We start from the raw sequence: 16368 nt of genomic DNA on the forward strand, positions 1-16368 counted from the left end.
ATTCATTTATTGATTATCTACTTTACTGACAAATAATCCTCTCTGTTTGCTTGTCTTCATCTACTTTAGATTCTGGAAGCAGCCTAGAAATTTCACACACTGCCCCTTACATTAATGGAAAGTATTGATATGCCAATTGTCCAGGAGGTGATCGGAAGACCTGGGGACAACATACTCATCTTGCTGTTCTACATGCTGTCTGTGATTACTTATTTTGAAATAATTAGCTGAAAATATTGACATGTTAGGTAATGAATAAAACTCATATCAAAGAAACAAAGTTACTTTTTGAATTAAAAAAAAAAACCCTGCAAATGCAATGGATTTCTAATGAGTCCCTCCAGAAAACACAAGTACTCAGAAGGTCAAGTACAATAAAGCTGTGACCTGAGTAGATGAGGGGTGGGGGGTGAGGAGCTTGCAAACAAGAACTCTGTCTGGCTTTGTAGCTAGAGAACTGTAACTACAGAACTGCCTAATTTATATGTACATTTATAAATATGTAAAATGGAAAAGATGCAATATTTTTGAAATTGCTTTTATTTTGCAATTGAATCTGCTAGTATAGCCCCCTGCCGCTCCACAGAGTAGGATTAAAAGGTAAAACAGGCATCAGAACTTTCCACCAGCATTTCTGATTTCGAACTTTGCCCTTTGTATCAGAGTAGCTGTAATTGGGAGTTTGCTTGGCTTGAGCAAGGGATGTGGGGGTGTGGAATTGTCTAGACAGACTGGGGCAACCACGTATGTTGGGGGGGAGGGGGGCTGGGAGTGGAAAAACTGCTCTGAAAATGCTCCAGCTGAAATTTAACATAGCTCAGAACAAAATGGGGAGAAGGAAAAACAGCTGTGTGCCACCTGAGTGATACAACTCAGGGGTGGGATCCTGTACCTTTTGTGTTATCAGGGAAAATGTCGATGTCAGCCAGTAATACTCGCAAGTTGCTGTCATGGTAGGCAGAGTGATGAGCTAAGCCCCTTGCCCTGCTGTCAGGCTATGCCCTAGGACATGCTGCTACTGCCATGGCATTACAGCCTCCTACCATGGCTTTGGCAGTAGGGGAGAGCTCAAAACCAAGTGCATCCCATTGCGCTAACGATAGAGCAATCGCGCACCACCACTGATGCAATTTGTGCTAAGGAAGGGCAGGACAGGACTGAGATTGTGAAGCCCAGGGTTATTTCTGTGGCACAAAAAAGAGGAGGAGAAGGATTTTTGTCCCCCACTCCCCCCACTCCAAAAATCACAAGCAAAGGGTAGGTAGGAGGTAGACAGAGGAAGTCAAGCAGTGATGAGCCAGAAAGAGTGGATGAGGGTCTAAAAACACTCTCAGAATGTGGGGTAGTCTCCTGGAGCACAGCGTGGCAGCCCCTTCACTGCGGGTCAGTAAGAGGGACCTAGGCAGGGGATGTAAAGATTTACTGTGCAATGGAGAACAGTCCCATGTTGCCCAAGGTATGGACAAATTGACCTTGCAGGCTTTTTCCATCTCTGGTTTCTGAGTCTCAAACAGAGAATTCCATTACAGCTGCAGGTCAGACTAAATGGGAGCTGCGCAGCAGGGGGGTCTTTGCAGATTGTGTGAAGAAAAAAATGAAAATGAATGGGCCAGAGCTTCAAGGCCTTCCCTTTCCATAGCACTAGGACAGAAAAGCCAGTGGCTATTGTAGAGCAAGGAGTTTCTGCGCATTTTCTAAAGTGCTGAGCCCACAGCCTGGCAGGAGAGGAGGAAGATGATTTAACACTTAAGCTAGCTTAATTTTTACTAGCAGAACATCCCAGATTGGGTCCATCATAACATACTTTTTCTGGATGCTCTTTAAAACCCTTTTTGCACACAGAATATAGAGTAGCTCGCATCTGCGGAGACCAGTCCTAGTATTAACCATTTGCCTGCCCCAGGCAGCTGTGAGGAGTGAGCTCCTGAGAGCACAGAGGCAGGCCATGCCAGTTTAGCGGATGCCTAAATCCAAGCCTGGCACTTCTGGAGTTCAAGGACATGTGCATTAGTTTGCCCAGGTGCTTCCTGTCACTGCAGGCTCTGGACCCCACGGTATTGCAGGGCACTGGGGAGGCTTGTCTCACTCGCTCGTTGAGCTCCATCGTAGTTCAATTTGTTGTTTTGAGAAGGCTGCCAAAGTAATTGCACATGTCTGAGCAATTACAGACATGTAATTGATGTCTTACTTTTGATTTAATTCTTAAGTTTTGAACTGGCATAGTGATGAGGACCACATCAATGCATACATTTAATAACCCTTTACACGTTAAGATGTTATGAGAGAAGCATACGAGTGATATCAGGGAATCTGAATGCCTATTGTGACTCCTCCTTTGAAAACTGATCTCCGACTCTGTTTTCTGAAGAGAATAATGTTGCAACAGTCAGGAGAGCGTCAAGCTTGATGCAGAGCTAAAGATCAAAACATTGCAAAGCCATAATGGAGATTAATTCTAATGGACAGATGGATATAGGCTGATATGCTAATATACCTGTTTAACTTGATAGATGTTAATGATGATGACAAATTTATAAATGTATTTGGATCTAGATATATAATTTTGCTGCAGTATATTAAAAATGGGATTATTTTTATTTTGAATCCATCAAAAAACTGTTGCTAAGCACAGCTCCAAAATCCCTGGCTTGCTAAATGGCAGTTCAGTCATATACAAAATATTGCAATATATTATTACAAATTTTTATCCTTAATTAACACAGTCCTGACTTTTCATCATCATCAATCCTGTCTCTGGGCATGACACAAATAAATGACTAGAATTAATTTTTTTCAGAGCACTATTTCCAGGTTGAAGCCAGCAAATTTAGATTGCACCTAGAGACATTATTGCATTTTGCTCTTTTATCTCAAAACAGTGTGAACTCCCTAAAAAATCAACTTCTAGCTTATAAGAATGATTACGAAATTAAATATGAGTTGTACGCTGAGCTGGTTAGAAACGAGAAATGAAAAATCTGAGCTTCAGCTACAGCATGCTGAGCACTGGTACCTCCTAGAGAGGTCAGGTTCTCTTTGAGATGCAGATCCTCTGCAATGTACTTACAAATAATCCTTTGTCCCCCAGAGTAAGAACCAGCAGGTCTGCCAATATGAGTTGAAGACACTCTGTTGTCTACAATAACCTAAAAAGAGCACTCTTTAGGTTAATAATTGGCAGAGATTAGTTTCAATAAACATCTGGATAATTTTTTTGTAGGAAACCCTTTATGTTATTGGTTATCTTTCATCTGGGCATCTCAAAAGAATATGTAACCAAAAAGGGATTAAATCCCACAATCCTGGTGGCAGGTTTGCATTACAAAGGTTAAATGCCTGCCCCTTGGCAGCACAATGCATGGAGAGAGAACTTTATGCCAAAGCCAGATATCCTTACACCTTTTCTTCTACTGTCATCAGACACCCAAACTTGGACACACAGTTTGCTGAAAAAGCACTGATTTATTCACAGATTTGCCACAACAACATTTCTAAGCAGGACAGAATATAGCTATGATGTGGATGGAGACAAAGATTGTGTATCTCTGACACCTAATTTGGCACCCACAAAAGACAGTACTCACGCAGGGCATCCCCAACCACCTTAGTACTTCCATTACATCTGTCCTTACTTCAGCTTCCCTGAAGCCACCTGCAACCTTCATGTGGAAAAGTGCAACTATGTGAGCCATGTGGACACTGCCATCACATGCAGTTTTATTAAATGCTGTTTGATGTCAGGAGATTGGGATGTTTGTAAATTAGAGGACTGATGATTTCCTTTCAAGATAGGGCAGAAGGTGAAGCTGCATTTGGAAATTAAAATCCAGCAGCAAAATCCCACATCTTTTAGGGTAGTGAAGGAAGCGCCAGAAACTTTGGCTAGTAGTAATTGTGCTAATATAAATGAGCCTTCTCTGACAAGCTTTGCTCTGAAGAGAATTTCCCTTTCTAGCCCTTAGCCATAGTGCTCAAAGCTACAATAAGTGGCTTTCTTGTAATGGATCCTGCCAAGACCACAGGCCAAGCACAGCTCTTCATTACTCCAGCATAATTTACCATGAAGCTAATAGACTCAAGAAAATAATCTTTTTTTCAGAGTATATTCCTTGTTTGTTCTGATCATTGGCTGGTACCCTGCATTACTAGTAGCCAATCAGAATTTAGCCACATTCTGAGCAATCTGAAATTATTTATTTATCCTTGCAATATCTTTGTGGTGTAGATGTCCTGTAGTTCCATCAAGAGTCAAAGCATGGGTTGACAAGAGTGACTTGCTCTAGGCCCCACAAAGTTTGCAACAGAGCTGGGATCACATCTTGCTTCCAGGTACAAAACCAGAAATCCACCCCGGTGATATGAAGGCAGTTCATATGATGGTAAAGGGAATCAGAGTGCATATTGTTGACCTGAGGTCTGTGGTCCCACTCAGTTACAGATACTCAGACCTCTTGTTTGCTGGCTAATCTAGCTTGAAGTTTGCTAGTGTTCACACATACTGCTCAGAATGGACAGTGCACCTACATGTAAGATAGCTAGAAACAGGATTTAATTAGAATATAGGGTAGGCCGTGGTGATCAAACACAGAGCTCAGCTACACTTGGCTAGCTCCTTTCATCCCCTTTTCTCTTATTTCCCCATGTTTTTTCCTCCTCAATCCACCTCAAACCTTCCCTCTCCCATCCTTTGGTCTTTGCCCTAAACATTGTATAGTGTCTTGCCTGTTTCCAAAATGCTGTTCCCATTGCACCCCTTAACGTGTCCTATACCATAGGCAATAACCACATTTAGTTTGCAAGGCATCTGGGAGACAGTTTCTTGGTTGACTTATCTTGGCAGGCTTCACACCAGGTAACAAGGTCTAATCAGTCTTCTCTGATGTACTTGGGAGCAGCCAATGTTGTGTGCTCCATTTTCCCTGATGAGGTTACTGAGGTTTCTCTGCCTGTCTTTGTTCTCCTTGTATCTTTGTGTTTACAGAGATTACACTTTTAATCACATAACTCAAAACCCACAAGGTAATGAGGAATCACGCTGGACCCTTTATCCTGTGCTGACTAAGAAACTGAGGTGAATAAAATGCTTTTACAGCTTGAGAGCTTCCCACTTAATCTTAGCAAACTAGAAGATCTTGCTTTTTGGTAACTGCCAAGGAGGCACCCATCCACCTTGCTTTGCCTCTTAACCCCTATTGCTGCATGTAGTCAGGGCGAGTTGGCTGTAGCCCACTGAGTGGTGAGATGGGTCATGCTGGGTCATCACACTGGGAGCCCAAGCAGGAAGAGCAGCCGCTGGGGATTGGCGTCCTGGCAGGCAGAGGAAATTCCCACAGCCACATCCCTCAGGGGTCAGAAACCACTCCTCCATCTCAAACCCCTTTCTGGAAACTAGTTCCCAAGCTGACTTCCATGTAGGAATCAGCTATTGGGGTTTAAATACTGTTAAAGAACTAACAGAAGCTAAATCTAGATACTCAAATAAAAGTCTTATTTTAAATAAAAAATTAAATTCATCCTTCCAAATGATGTGAAATCCTTATCAATAAATCTCCTCAAGCTCCTCTGACTGTACTAAACATGAGTGGTAATAATTCTGCTTGAAACAGTATTTTTGTGCAGATTAGCTGAGCACAGTTTTAGAAATAATTTGGCAGCTTTTTACTGTTATAAACTAGCTTTAATTCTTAGCTAAAATACCTTCTGCACTAGGCCTTCCTCTTCAGCTATTAAATACATGCTGCAAGCTTTTTAGAGAGTTAAACTGTATTCTGTACACATGCAGATCTACTTACGTACTTGACACACACATGGGGGAATACTTTACAACTAAAAGGTACCACTTAATGAACAGGCAGTGATTTTCCCATAAAAGCAGAATGGCTCACGTGCTAATGTGGGTATCTTCACTCCTGGTCATTATATACTGAAAAATAATGTTTCTTAAAACAAGGCCCGCTCCTCCTCCCATTGAAGCCAAGTGGGATCAGGATTGGGCCCCTAGACTTAAATGCAGTTTAAGTTTCCTAAATGCTGGGTTTCAGAGCTTTACAAGGATATTAAATCCCACAGACTAGCTTTGATTGACTGGCTATAGTGAAAATGTCTCTTGTCTTCCAGTTAGGGAATGTAGATGAGAGGAGCACGTGTCAGAAGATGGAAAGGGAGGCTTTTTGAGAGCAACATACCCCTTCCTTATTGCAGAAGGGGCAGAGTGAGTATTTATGTGCCTCATGAAGGTAAAGCCTGTCTGCAGGGGTGCAGCTCTGACCCAGACTGTTCCAGGTGTCACTAAAGGGCTCCCACCTGCTGCTACACGGCAAGTAGGTTTGTTGTATGACACGCTAATGCCACCACAACCCTCCAGTCCTCAAAACTGTCTGTAGGTGTCTGATGGGCAACAGATCTGAGAAAGATGAGGCGGCTCTCAGTGGTTTGGTGTGCTGCCGTGATGTGCTATGGGCAACTTGCTGGTGGTCGCCAGCAATAACCTCCCAGTGCCATCAACCAGGCTCAAACAGAGCTGCGCGATCCCCCAGCACGGCAGACGATAGCCGTGGAGCAAGAGGCCGGGTCACCAGCACGGCCTTCAGGGCTGTCATGCTCAGCAACAATCCGAGCCACGCTTCCCACTCTCCCGAGCAAGAGACCGGGATGACCTTGCGAGGCGGGCTGCCAGCAACGCCCTATTCACCAGGGATCCCGGCTGGGCTTTCCCAGGTGCGAGGGCGGGCAGCGAGGCCCGCAGGCCTGCAGCCCCCGCAAGACTTCCCAGCCGGTTCCCAGGCCTGGGGCGTGGCCCCACGCCGATCCCTCAGCGGCGCCCCGGGCCCAGGTCCCGCCCGGGCGGCGGTGCGGTGAGCCGCCGGCGGGACGGGCGGGTCGGGGCGGTGGCAGCGGATGGGTACGACCGTCCGCCGGGGCGGGGCGGCGGAGGGCACCGCCCTCGGGCCCTCCCCGCGCCCTCCCTCCGCCCCGCCACCCCCGGCCGCAGGCTCCATCGGGACCGGACTGGCGGAGCGGCTCCGAAGTTTGCGGAGCGGCTGGTGCCGGGGCCATGTGGCTGCTGTGGCTGCTGCTGGGCTCGGCGGGTGAGTGCGCGCTTTGGCGGCGTCCCAGGGCGCTGCCCGGGAGCGAGGGGGCGTGCTCCGCATGGCGGAGGAGGGCGCCGGGGCCTCCCTGCCTCCCCCCGCCTCCCTTCGGCGGCTCGTTGCGGGCCGGGCCGGGGGCGCCGCCGGCCTCCCCTCCCCTCGGCTCCTCTCCCCTCCCCCTGGCGGGCCGGGCGCGGGGCACCGCCTGCCCCGCGGCTCGCTGGGTGGGCCGTACCGGGCGGGGATGGCCGTGGCGGGGGCGTGCGCGCGTCTCCGTCCCCTGTCTCTCTCCCTCCCTTCAGGGCGTGCTCGGGGTGGTCCCGGCGCCCCCGCCGGGGGGTGTGTGGGGTCGGCGTGAGGCGAGGCGCCTGGAGGGGTTAGCGGGGCCAGGGCGGGCGGGAAGGTTCCGGAGCGGCCGTGGAGGTCGGGCGCCCCTGGGCCGAGCCGGGTGTCGAAGCTGCCGCCGGGCCGAAGAGGCCGCGGTCCCGCTGGTACAGCCCGGGCCGGGCCGACCCGGGCCCCCTTCTCCCTTCCGAGGCCTTCCCGGGGCGGAGGAGGCCGTCGCGGGTGCAGCTGATCCTCCGCCGGTGGGTAGGCGGGCTGGGCTGGTGGGGCCGTGGCGGGCTCTGGCCGACGCAGCGCCGGGGTCCGTGCACCCGTGCCTGGCTTCGCTTGAGGTGTTGAAGGGGAATTTCCTCCTTTTTATTCACATTCATCTTTGTAGAAACTCTTTCCTCCCCACGGTCGGCATATGTCTGTCAAAGTCGGCGAGTTGATGATGTTTTGTGCAGCTTTGCTGCAGGTGTGAATTATTTCTGCAACATGATCTTAGCGGGCTCTTTTCCAGGCAGTGTCAGTAGCCTGGCTGCATGCTGCGGTGTCTGTTTCCGAATCGTGCCTTGGTGATGAAGTGATGACACACAGTGGGTAAAACTTAGATTATCGAGTTCAATTTCTTTTTCTTTTTTTCGAAGGGTATTTGTTGTAATGAAGAACTGATAAGTTTTACAGCTTCCATGATAAAAGTTTGGTGTAGATGAGTAGGAAGGAGAAGAAGCGTAATAGGACTTGCACTGTTTTGAAATTGCATAACTGCAAACTTCAGCTGCGACATTCATAAGTCTTGCATAGGTTTTGGGTGTCTTTGCAAAAATATTTCAGGAGTTCCTTTTTTGGAAGGCTTCAGGCAAAGCTCAGGTTTGTTTATCTGGATTGTGTTGCCTTCTTCCTTATTAACTTCCATTTTACTACAGTAATGTTGCCAAAATTTCACCTAATCATTCACAACAAGTTATATACCTTTCCATGTGTTTAATATATTTGCTTGTAATCTCACCCTTAGATTAGCACGGAGGGTTCCATGCTACAAGATACTGATCTTTACATACGAAGATTTCCCAGCTACCCACACCCCATGTTCCTGCTCCACCTTGGCCTGGGGGCAGTGACCAAGACGACCTGTTTCTCATATGGAAGTTAGTACTTCAGCTTTTTGACTGCAAACTGCCATTCTTGTACAACAGTTACCCTGCAGTTATTTAACCAGAGGCTCTGGCTTACTTTGGGGCAGATTCAAAGAGTTTCTGAAACCTTTTTTTTAATGTGTTCTGTTTTTATTTTGAAAAATAAAGTATGAGGTCTTTGGGGATTTGTTTTTTAAATTCCTCTGTGTATTTTGGCACCCCTGCAAGCTTCCCACAGGGAGAATTAGTTTGTCTCTGTCCGGCCTTCACTCTGTTTTGAATTTTGGTTCTGATAATTCCTGAAAATATTTCTTTTCCTATTGAGTCTTTTTTGGGTACAGGGAAACCTGGAAACCCTGGGGATCAATTTCAGTTAACAGAAAATAAACACTGTATAATGTCTTTGTCTAAACAGTTGTTCTGTTAATGTGCAGAAGTGACTGTTGACTTGGATTGTGTCAGTGAAGGTTTGCAAGGTAAAGTTTGATCTTTTATTTGCATCTTTATTCTTAATATTGCAGTTGAATCAAATAGTGCTTTTGATCCTAAAAGCAGATATCTGCATGGGAGAGGTTTTATGTTGTTATGGTATATAGTGTGAACTTATACCAACCTGGTATAAGTTTCAGTTTGTAACTGCAACTGATCATTGATCAGAAAGAGACTATTGATCAGAAGCTTTAACCTCTGTTCTCTCCACAGGAGCTCCCCAATTCTCTTGCTTTCCTTTTCCAGTCCCCACCTCGTTTCAAGTCTCATCAAGCTCTCAGGCGTGTGCACACCCAGTCTCTTTCATCTCTCCGTGCTTTTGCCAGTATAAGCAGGTTGTGCTCAGCTCTGATCTCCTCCTGCTGCCCTGCATGTGCCATGGTCTGACCCAGTTCCCAGTGCTTTACTTTGGCTCAGTGTCAGCCCAGGAGTTCCTGGATGTAGGTTAGGTCCTGCAAGGATTCCCGTTACCAGTTTAGACTGTAACAATATTATCGGGTTAAGTTAATGTAGAAGAAGGTTTGTTAGCTAGAAAACAGACATCTATGTTTATCTTCTTCCACAGTTTGTATTACTTAAATAGTACAAGCTGAGCTACACACAGTTACAGTGAGTTTAGGAAAGGATTGCTTCAGAGAATTGCAAGTACATCACAGTTGAATAAACCAATAAAATGTAAACAGTCCCTAAAAGAAAAATGAACTCTATAATCCTGACTACCACTGTGCTGTATCTTCAAGACAATTTTTTTTATTCAAAGAAACCTAAATCTACTGAATAAGTTTTGAACATAGATTTACATAGTGTTTTTTCTTCAACCTGTATATCATCCATTAAGGAGATAAATGATGGCAGGAGTCACAAATATTTAGCTAAATGAACTGCTTTTAAAAAGTATGATTACAAAGTGAGTGGAAAAAGAAACTTATTCTTTTTCTGACAGCTACAAACCTTCCTGTTTTAACTGTGAAGACTGTCACTTTTAAGACCCACAACTGGCTGGAGAATCAGAATGCAATGCATGGCTGGAATTCCTGAGTATGGTCCCCGAGATGTCACAGTTCAGTGTAAGGACCTTTCTGATGCATAAGCTGAATATATAATGTAGATATTATACCTCTTAAAATATACTCAACTTGCTCTGGATTAAGGGGAGGCTTTTGTGTCTTATTCCCTCCAGTCTTCTGTTCTAATACTGTTAGAATCAGGACCCTGTTCTGCAGACAGCATAAACATGCAGGGCCACACATATGCTTTCATTGCAATTTGCAACTACATCTCAAAAGCTTGGAAAAAACCAGAACATCCCCAAAATCAAACAGGGGTAGGAGCTGCTTGGAGAGTAATGCTACCACATTAATCTGCATTGTGTAATGTCCGCCAGCTTAAAACTTCCACATACGACTAAGGAAATACCTGGTATTTCCTTACATGGGTCTTCATTTGTACTGACATTCAGAGGTATTGCTTTTAGTAGAATTTCTTTGCTGAAAACCTCTGCGTACTGCATGGGAAGAGCACTGCTGAATACTGTTCTGCTCTACTGCTGTCTAAGTAGAGAGAGCAAGAAAACCACTCGGAGACTCGTGTCTGTCCTGTGTATACAGTAGATCTGTTTCGTATTCTTGATGCAATCCTCTTAAGAACTCTTAAACTGGGTCTAGTGCTCCATAACCAGTGTTTGTCTCTCTCAGTACACAAGCCAGCTGCAGGCTTGTGTAGCACGTCAGTGTGTTAGAGATGGACAAGGATTCTTGTAGTAGCTTTGGCAAATCAAGAAAATTCCAACTTGGCAAAGTAATAGGAGAAATGGGTGATACACAACAAGCATTGGATAGTTGCTGAAGATGTAAGTCTGCCAATGGTCGTTGATGAGAGCAGCTGGGAATACTAACCTTGGTGCAAATCTCCGCATCCATGCTGGGCAGAATGTTTGGGTTTTCTCGCAGGAGCCAGTGCCGACAGACAGGTTCTCTCAGATCAGTTTCTGGTTATCGGATATTTGAGGCTGTTGTCAGACTCTTGCAAGTACATTTTTGATGCAGGGACTGAAGTAAGCAGATGACGATTTTATGGGTTTCATGTAAACTTCAGGGATTTTGAATAGTGTCAGGGAAAGAGACGTGTCCTTGGCTAGACTTCCGTAGGTTCCTGTTGCTCCTTGGGTGTGGGGAGGTGCAGGGCCCTGGAGCTTCCAGTCATCCCATCCCACTTGGAATAACTTTGCTACAACAGTACCCTGCAGTTGCCAAGGGCTGTGAGGGTGAAAGCATGATTGCAATGTTGCAGTCACATGTTGTGATAGGAAGTGGAGATTAACTATAAAATAGGTAATAAAAATGTACCTTTCATACAAATGTGAAATAAAATGTTATAAGCTTACAGTCAGTCTGCAGTGCCTGATACACTGGGAGACTAGCAAGCTCCATACTTCTTTGGATGAAAAAATTTCCTGGTGATAATATAATATGTCTATTGTGGCAACAGTAACCTGCATCCTACTTCCATTTGTGTGCTGGTTATCTACCAGGTGAGCAATAAAATTGCTCCCGTTGTTGTAAATCTGGTAGACTGTAACAGGGAGATGATGGTTTGTTAGGCAGCAATGATGAAATGAGCTGAGGTTCAAGCATCTCTCGGTTTCAGGGCAGTAGTGTAGGAAGGCCTAATACAAAATTAATTTATCACCTAGGGACAGACTTTGTTTTGTGTTTTGTTTTCTTTTAATTTATTTTTCCAAACCGGTCAATCTTACCGGAATAGTTTCTGTGATATATCCTGTCCTGTGGTTGTGCGCTCTGTGTAAGCAGAAATGCAGTAATGGAGCAGGCCTGAAAAATCTTGTAGTGCAAGATCTGCTGTGGTGATAGCAGTGCTCTCCATTTCAGTATCTTGTCCGTTGTGGAAGCTAATGAATTTTATGAATTGGTAGGAAGCCTTGTAGGCTGTCACTGTTCAGTTGTCCTACCTGCTGCAGACTGAAGCTGTGGATGTCTTACCTTTGGTAGAAGGCACTCTGTGATAAGTATTTAAATTGGCATTTTCAGTGTTTGAATTTGAAAACAGTTTCATTATCAGCAGGTAGGTTTTGAAGATGAGGAGGGAGAAAGATCTTATGTCTCAATAGTTGTTCTTGGTTTGGGGAATTTTTGGCTTTTCAAGTATTAAAGCAAAACTCTTCTGCTCTGGCAAGATCTCATAACAGGATATGCTAAGATACAGAATGGAATATTTCAAGTGAAACCAGTTTTAATGATGTATTTTAAGGTATCTCTAAAGTGAAACGTTGAATGACAGACTGCCCTTTGCCCAAAATGCAGGTAGATCATAGCTGAAGGTACTTGTGTAGTCAGCCATTAGTATAATTAGTTTATCATAGATTTACTGGCTGCTGAAGAATTTTTGAGGGGCAGCTCATACGTGTTTAAAAAAACCAACAACAAAGATGAAAATTTAAACAAATAGCTTAAGAAACACAAACCAAAAAACTTGGCAAACACCCCTGCAGAAAGCATTTAACTAAATTCATATCACTGATAAGGAAACTTCTAGCTTGTATGATCAGTGGAGGCTTGCATTTGCTGTGAACTGAGTGTGTATCCAGATACTTGCTTATTTGACATGTAGAAACTTGTTAAACTGCAGTAACTTGACCACGTGTTTGAGAGTTTTTTTTCATGCAGCTTCTTGTGCTAGTAAAACTATCAGATTAAAAGGCAGTTTAAGCCAACCTTACGTTGCATGCAGTGTTGGCTATCAGGACAGAAAAGTCCTTTTAAAGGGGAAGATGGTGTAATGCTAATTGGTTGTGGTGTGTGTTTGTGTGTTAATTTGCACATGGGAAATGTTGAGTCAGTGAGATTTCTAAATTAAGCCATTGGTGTCTCTGCTCGTTCTTGTTCTTGGCTGCTTGCACAGATATCCACATCTTGATTGCAAAGGAGCTTGTGGAATCAGATACCTAATTTAGCCGCAGCTTATAGAAATATGTCCTCTTTTAAAGTTAAGGGAAATAATATGTAGTTTTTGTTAGTGTGAGGAATGTGTTGAAGGACTGTGGAATCATATGGGTGGATAATCAAAAGGGCCCAGATGAACAAAATCAAAATGGAAGCAATTTGCAGGAGGGTGGCTGGTGAGAACCTTTTCCTCTGTGATCACTAAGCCTTCATCCTGCCATGGCCTGGGCAGCTATGAACCTGGGCACAACTAAAACCTATCAAGCAAAGCTGCTTTTTGTATATGAGTAAACAGTTGTGTAAGTTGCTGTGTCACAGTGTGTGACATGTCACAGTGAACAGGGAGCTGAGGTAATGAGTGGAAGGTGATGTGGCCACGAAACTCGGTTAAAATGATCTCTGTACCGTAAGAATAAGTTTTAACCCACTGTGTGGGACCATTTAGGATTAGGGGCTGATGAACTCATAGCAGATCTGGGGAGGTCCTGATACTGTGTTCTCTTAGCCAGGAGGTTTCAGTTTTAAAATGGGTTTAGTATCTCTCAGGCAGCCTGTAAGGCTTAATTTGTTAAAGGCTGGGAAGTGTGTAAGTTGAATATGGTTGAAGTGTCCTATTGTGTTATGAAATAGTTTGTTTCAATAGGGCCAAAACTACAATTTTTCTGTTTAGTGCTATATTTTGTATTGTTTTTTTTCTTTAGTAGGGGTCCTGATTTGTTTTTTTTCTTTTAAATTAAAGGAAAATCCCCAAGTGCCATGCCTTGCTATGACTCTCTGGTGTCAGGATGTTACCTTTCATCTGCTTACCCAGATCATTGTTCCATATGGCTCCTGGGGAATGTGATGGGGGAGATTCCTGGTTTGGGGTTCTTTTATTGAAGATTTTTAGATGGAAACAAATTATATCAGATAAGGTAGGTTATGTCCATCTATTTTGAAACAGCTGGGTTTATTGGATGAAAAGTTCAATTTTAAGTAACATTTTCCTGTAGGGATTTATCTCTGGTTTTGATAAAATGTAGTAATGTTACTGCAGCAAGTAGGTTGTGGTTCCATTAAAAATTAAGATGTGAATTCAGGCTACTAAGTAGCACTTTGTGCTCAGATTCCTTCATTCCTTGGAGTCCTTTCTCTTGGTTTATATATTTTGCACAAATTTATCACTTCAATTGTTAACAAGCGAGATGATGCTTATAGCTTCAGACAGAACGCAGTTGCTAGCCATGTCTGTCTCAACTGAAGGCTTGTACTGTGCTGGGCAAAGCTGTTCAGGGTCTTAGTGCTGCAGGATCTACTCCAGGTTGTATTACTGATCAGCAGTATGACTTTGGGCAAGATCTGTTTCTTTCCTCACTGTACTCACTTCTCTTTTACCTGTTTAATCAGGTTTTGTTTGGACACCAACTCTCTTTCTTTCTTCCCATCTTTCTTTTATGCTATTAGTGCTACCCTAATTTTAGTCAAGAGCTATATGCTACAAATAACAACAGGCATATCTTTCTACAGTTCAAAATAGCTCTTTGCCTTGAAGAAATATTCTGTCTTGCTGGTAGGAGTTGGATGCAAGATAAGTAGATTTTTCTTGATATGATGAATTTTTCTCAAGTATTCCTATTTTTCATTTCTCTTCTTTTTGTTGTTGTTACAGTAAAGTCATTAAGATTCTTCAAACAGAGGAGTTTTATGTTTAGAAGGATGTGAAAAATATTATAGACACACAAGTTGATACAGTTATGAAAATCCATGTATTTGGCAAGTTGCACTTTTTTCCTATCCTTTTGTAAGACAGGGCAAGAGTTGGCAACTTCTAGTACTGTTGCTTGTCCACAGTGCTCTTCACGAGTAGCTGTTGCGCAGTACTGTATTGAACTTGCTAGCTAGTGGCTGCTTCATGGGGAATGTGGTCATTGCCCACACATGGCTACAGAAGGTAACACTTCAGTTTGTGTTTTTGAGTTTGAAGGCTGCAAATACAGTCTTGGGACTGGTATTCTGCTGCTGTTCTCCTGATGCAAGAATAAATTGCGTCAGGGGCTATTAAATGTTTCTGCTGGTCTTTCTGTAAGCTTAGCTAAAATTCTGCAGCTAAAAATAGCCATTATTTCTCAGATTGTGAATCTCTTTCTTGTAATATTCAAACTTCTTTCCCCTTCTTTCTTTGCCTGTATCCTTGTTCTCTTGTTCTGAAGCTGAATGCTAATGAGTTGCTTCTTTCCATACCTGATTTGTCTTGCCTCTCTCCTCCTTACATCTCAGTGGCCTTTCCTCTTTTTTTTTTTCTTTGTGCCTCATGACCTCACCTGAAATTGTACCCATTGGTGTATAGTTCTAGCCATGGATTTCCTCATCATACCTTTGACTGTACTTACAAAAGAAGGAAGCTGGCATGTATGCTTATTATACCTGTACAATCCTAGCATGTAGGTATGCTTCTGTAGGCCAAACCTGCAGCTAGGAATTGTTGTCTTTCCGTTGCCTCTGTCTATTGCAAGTGCTCTGCACCACTCTGCTGCCTTTCTTTGGCTGTAGTCTAGTGTTCCAGTTTGTATTGCTATTCTGTAGTGAGAGCGCCTTTCCTGTACTTTGTGGTCCACATCTTTCTTCTTGATTTGGATCTTACATTTAATGGAATATGAAATCACTGATATAGGCAACTTCGATGCATAGGACGATCTTATGCTGCTGGACTTGCTGCTGTTCTACCTGTCCTTCCCCCATCCATTGCTTAGCTGTGCTGTGTGTTAAGGCCCAGGTTTGGGCTATGTGGAACTTACACTGTAGCTGAGTTTGGAAGGTGGTGTTTGGTTAGAGCAGACTGTTTGGGACTTGGTCTCCCTATGTTCTTGATACAGTTTTACAAGTGAATTGTGCATCTTGAGCAAATTACTCAATTTCTCAAGGATCATTTATGAAGTACATTAATATTTACTTGACACACCATGCAAGGTGTGCATGTATAAATGGCTAAATAATTTGTGAATGTGAGCACTGTTGGGGAGACTGATATAAAATATGCTAGAGCAGTTCCTTGTGTTGTTAAATATGCAGAGTAGCTCTACTTTGCTTCACCTGCCAAAGCACATCAGTTCTTCATGAACAGATAAATTGATAGTCAGCACTTACGACCTCCAAAGGAAACACATTGCAGTCAATGAACTTCAAAGGCAAAATTGCTAACTTGCTAACCAGGTTCCTGTTGATGGGACAAGTTGCTCTTGTGGCTATGGCCAAAACTGTGCAATCTTAAGAGCTGAGTAGAACTGCACACTACTAAAATGAATATATGGTCTAACTGGAACCTGAAGTGCATGTATTTTGTCTTGAGGAGAATGTTCTGGTAGATAGCCAATGGCTATCTACCAGTTTGGG

At 43.8% G+C, this 16368-nt stretch overlaps 1 protein-coding gene across 12 annotated transcripts in view; it reads left to right on the forward strand.

The window, feature by feature from the left end:
• LDLRAD3 (low density lipoprotein receptor class A domain containing 3) overlaps positions 1–16368 on the forward strand; it is a 131553-nt gene that overhangs the window by 4769 nt on the left and 110416 nt on the right. For 7 of the 12 annotated variants that reach the window (XR_012043079.1, XM_072865278.1, XM_072865277.1 and 4 more), the window contains exons 1-2: positions 6782–7088; positions 8431–8563. The exons of 1 other annotated variant lie outside the window; for it this stretch is intronic. Coding sequence is in view for 10 of the 11 variants with exons in the window: in XM_072865278.1 (XP_072721379.1) it covers positions 8449–8563 (115 nt within the window). In the remaining variant the exon portion in view is untranslated. Of the gene's footprint in view, positions 1–6781; positions 7089–7935; positions 8012–8062; positions 8286–8430; positions 8564–16368 lie in introns of those variants that run through there. 4 more of the 12 variants (XM_072865282.1, XM_072865275.1, XM_072865274.1 and 1 more) reach the window with 3 other exon arrangements.

Source organism: Ciconia boyciana, chromosome 6 (genome assembly GCF_034638445.1).
Source record: "Ciconia boyciana chromosome 6, ASM3463844v1, whole genome shotgun sequence".
Taxonomy (NCBI): domain Eukaryota; kingdom Metazoa; phylum Chordata; class Aves; order Ciconiiformes; family Ciconiidae; genus Ciconia; species Ciconia boyciana.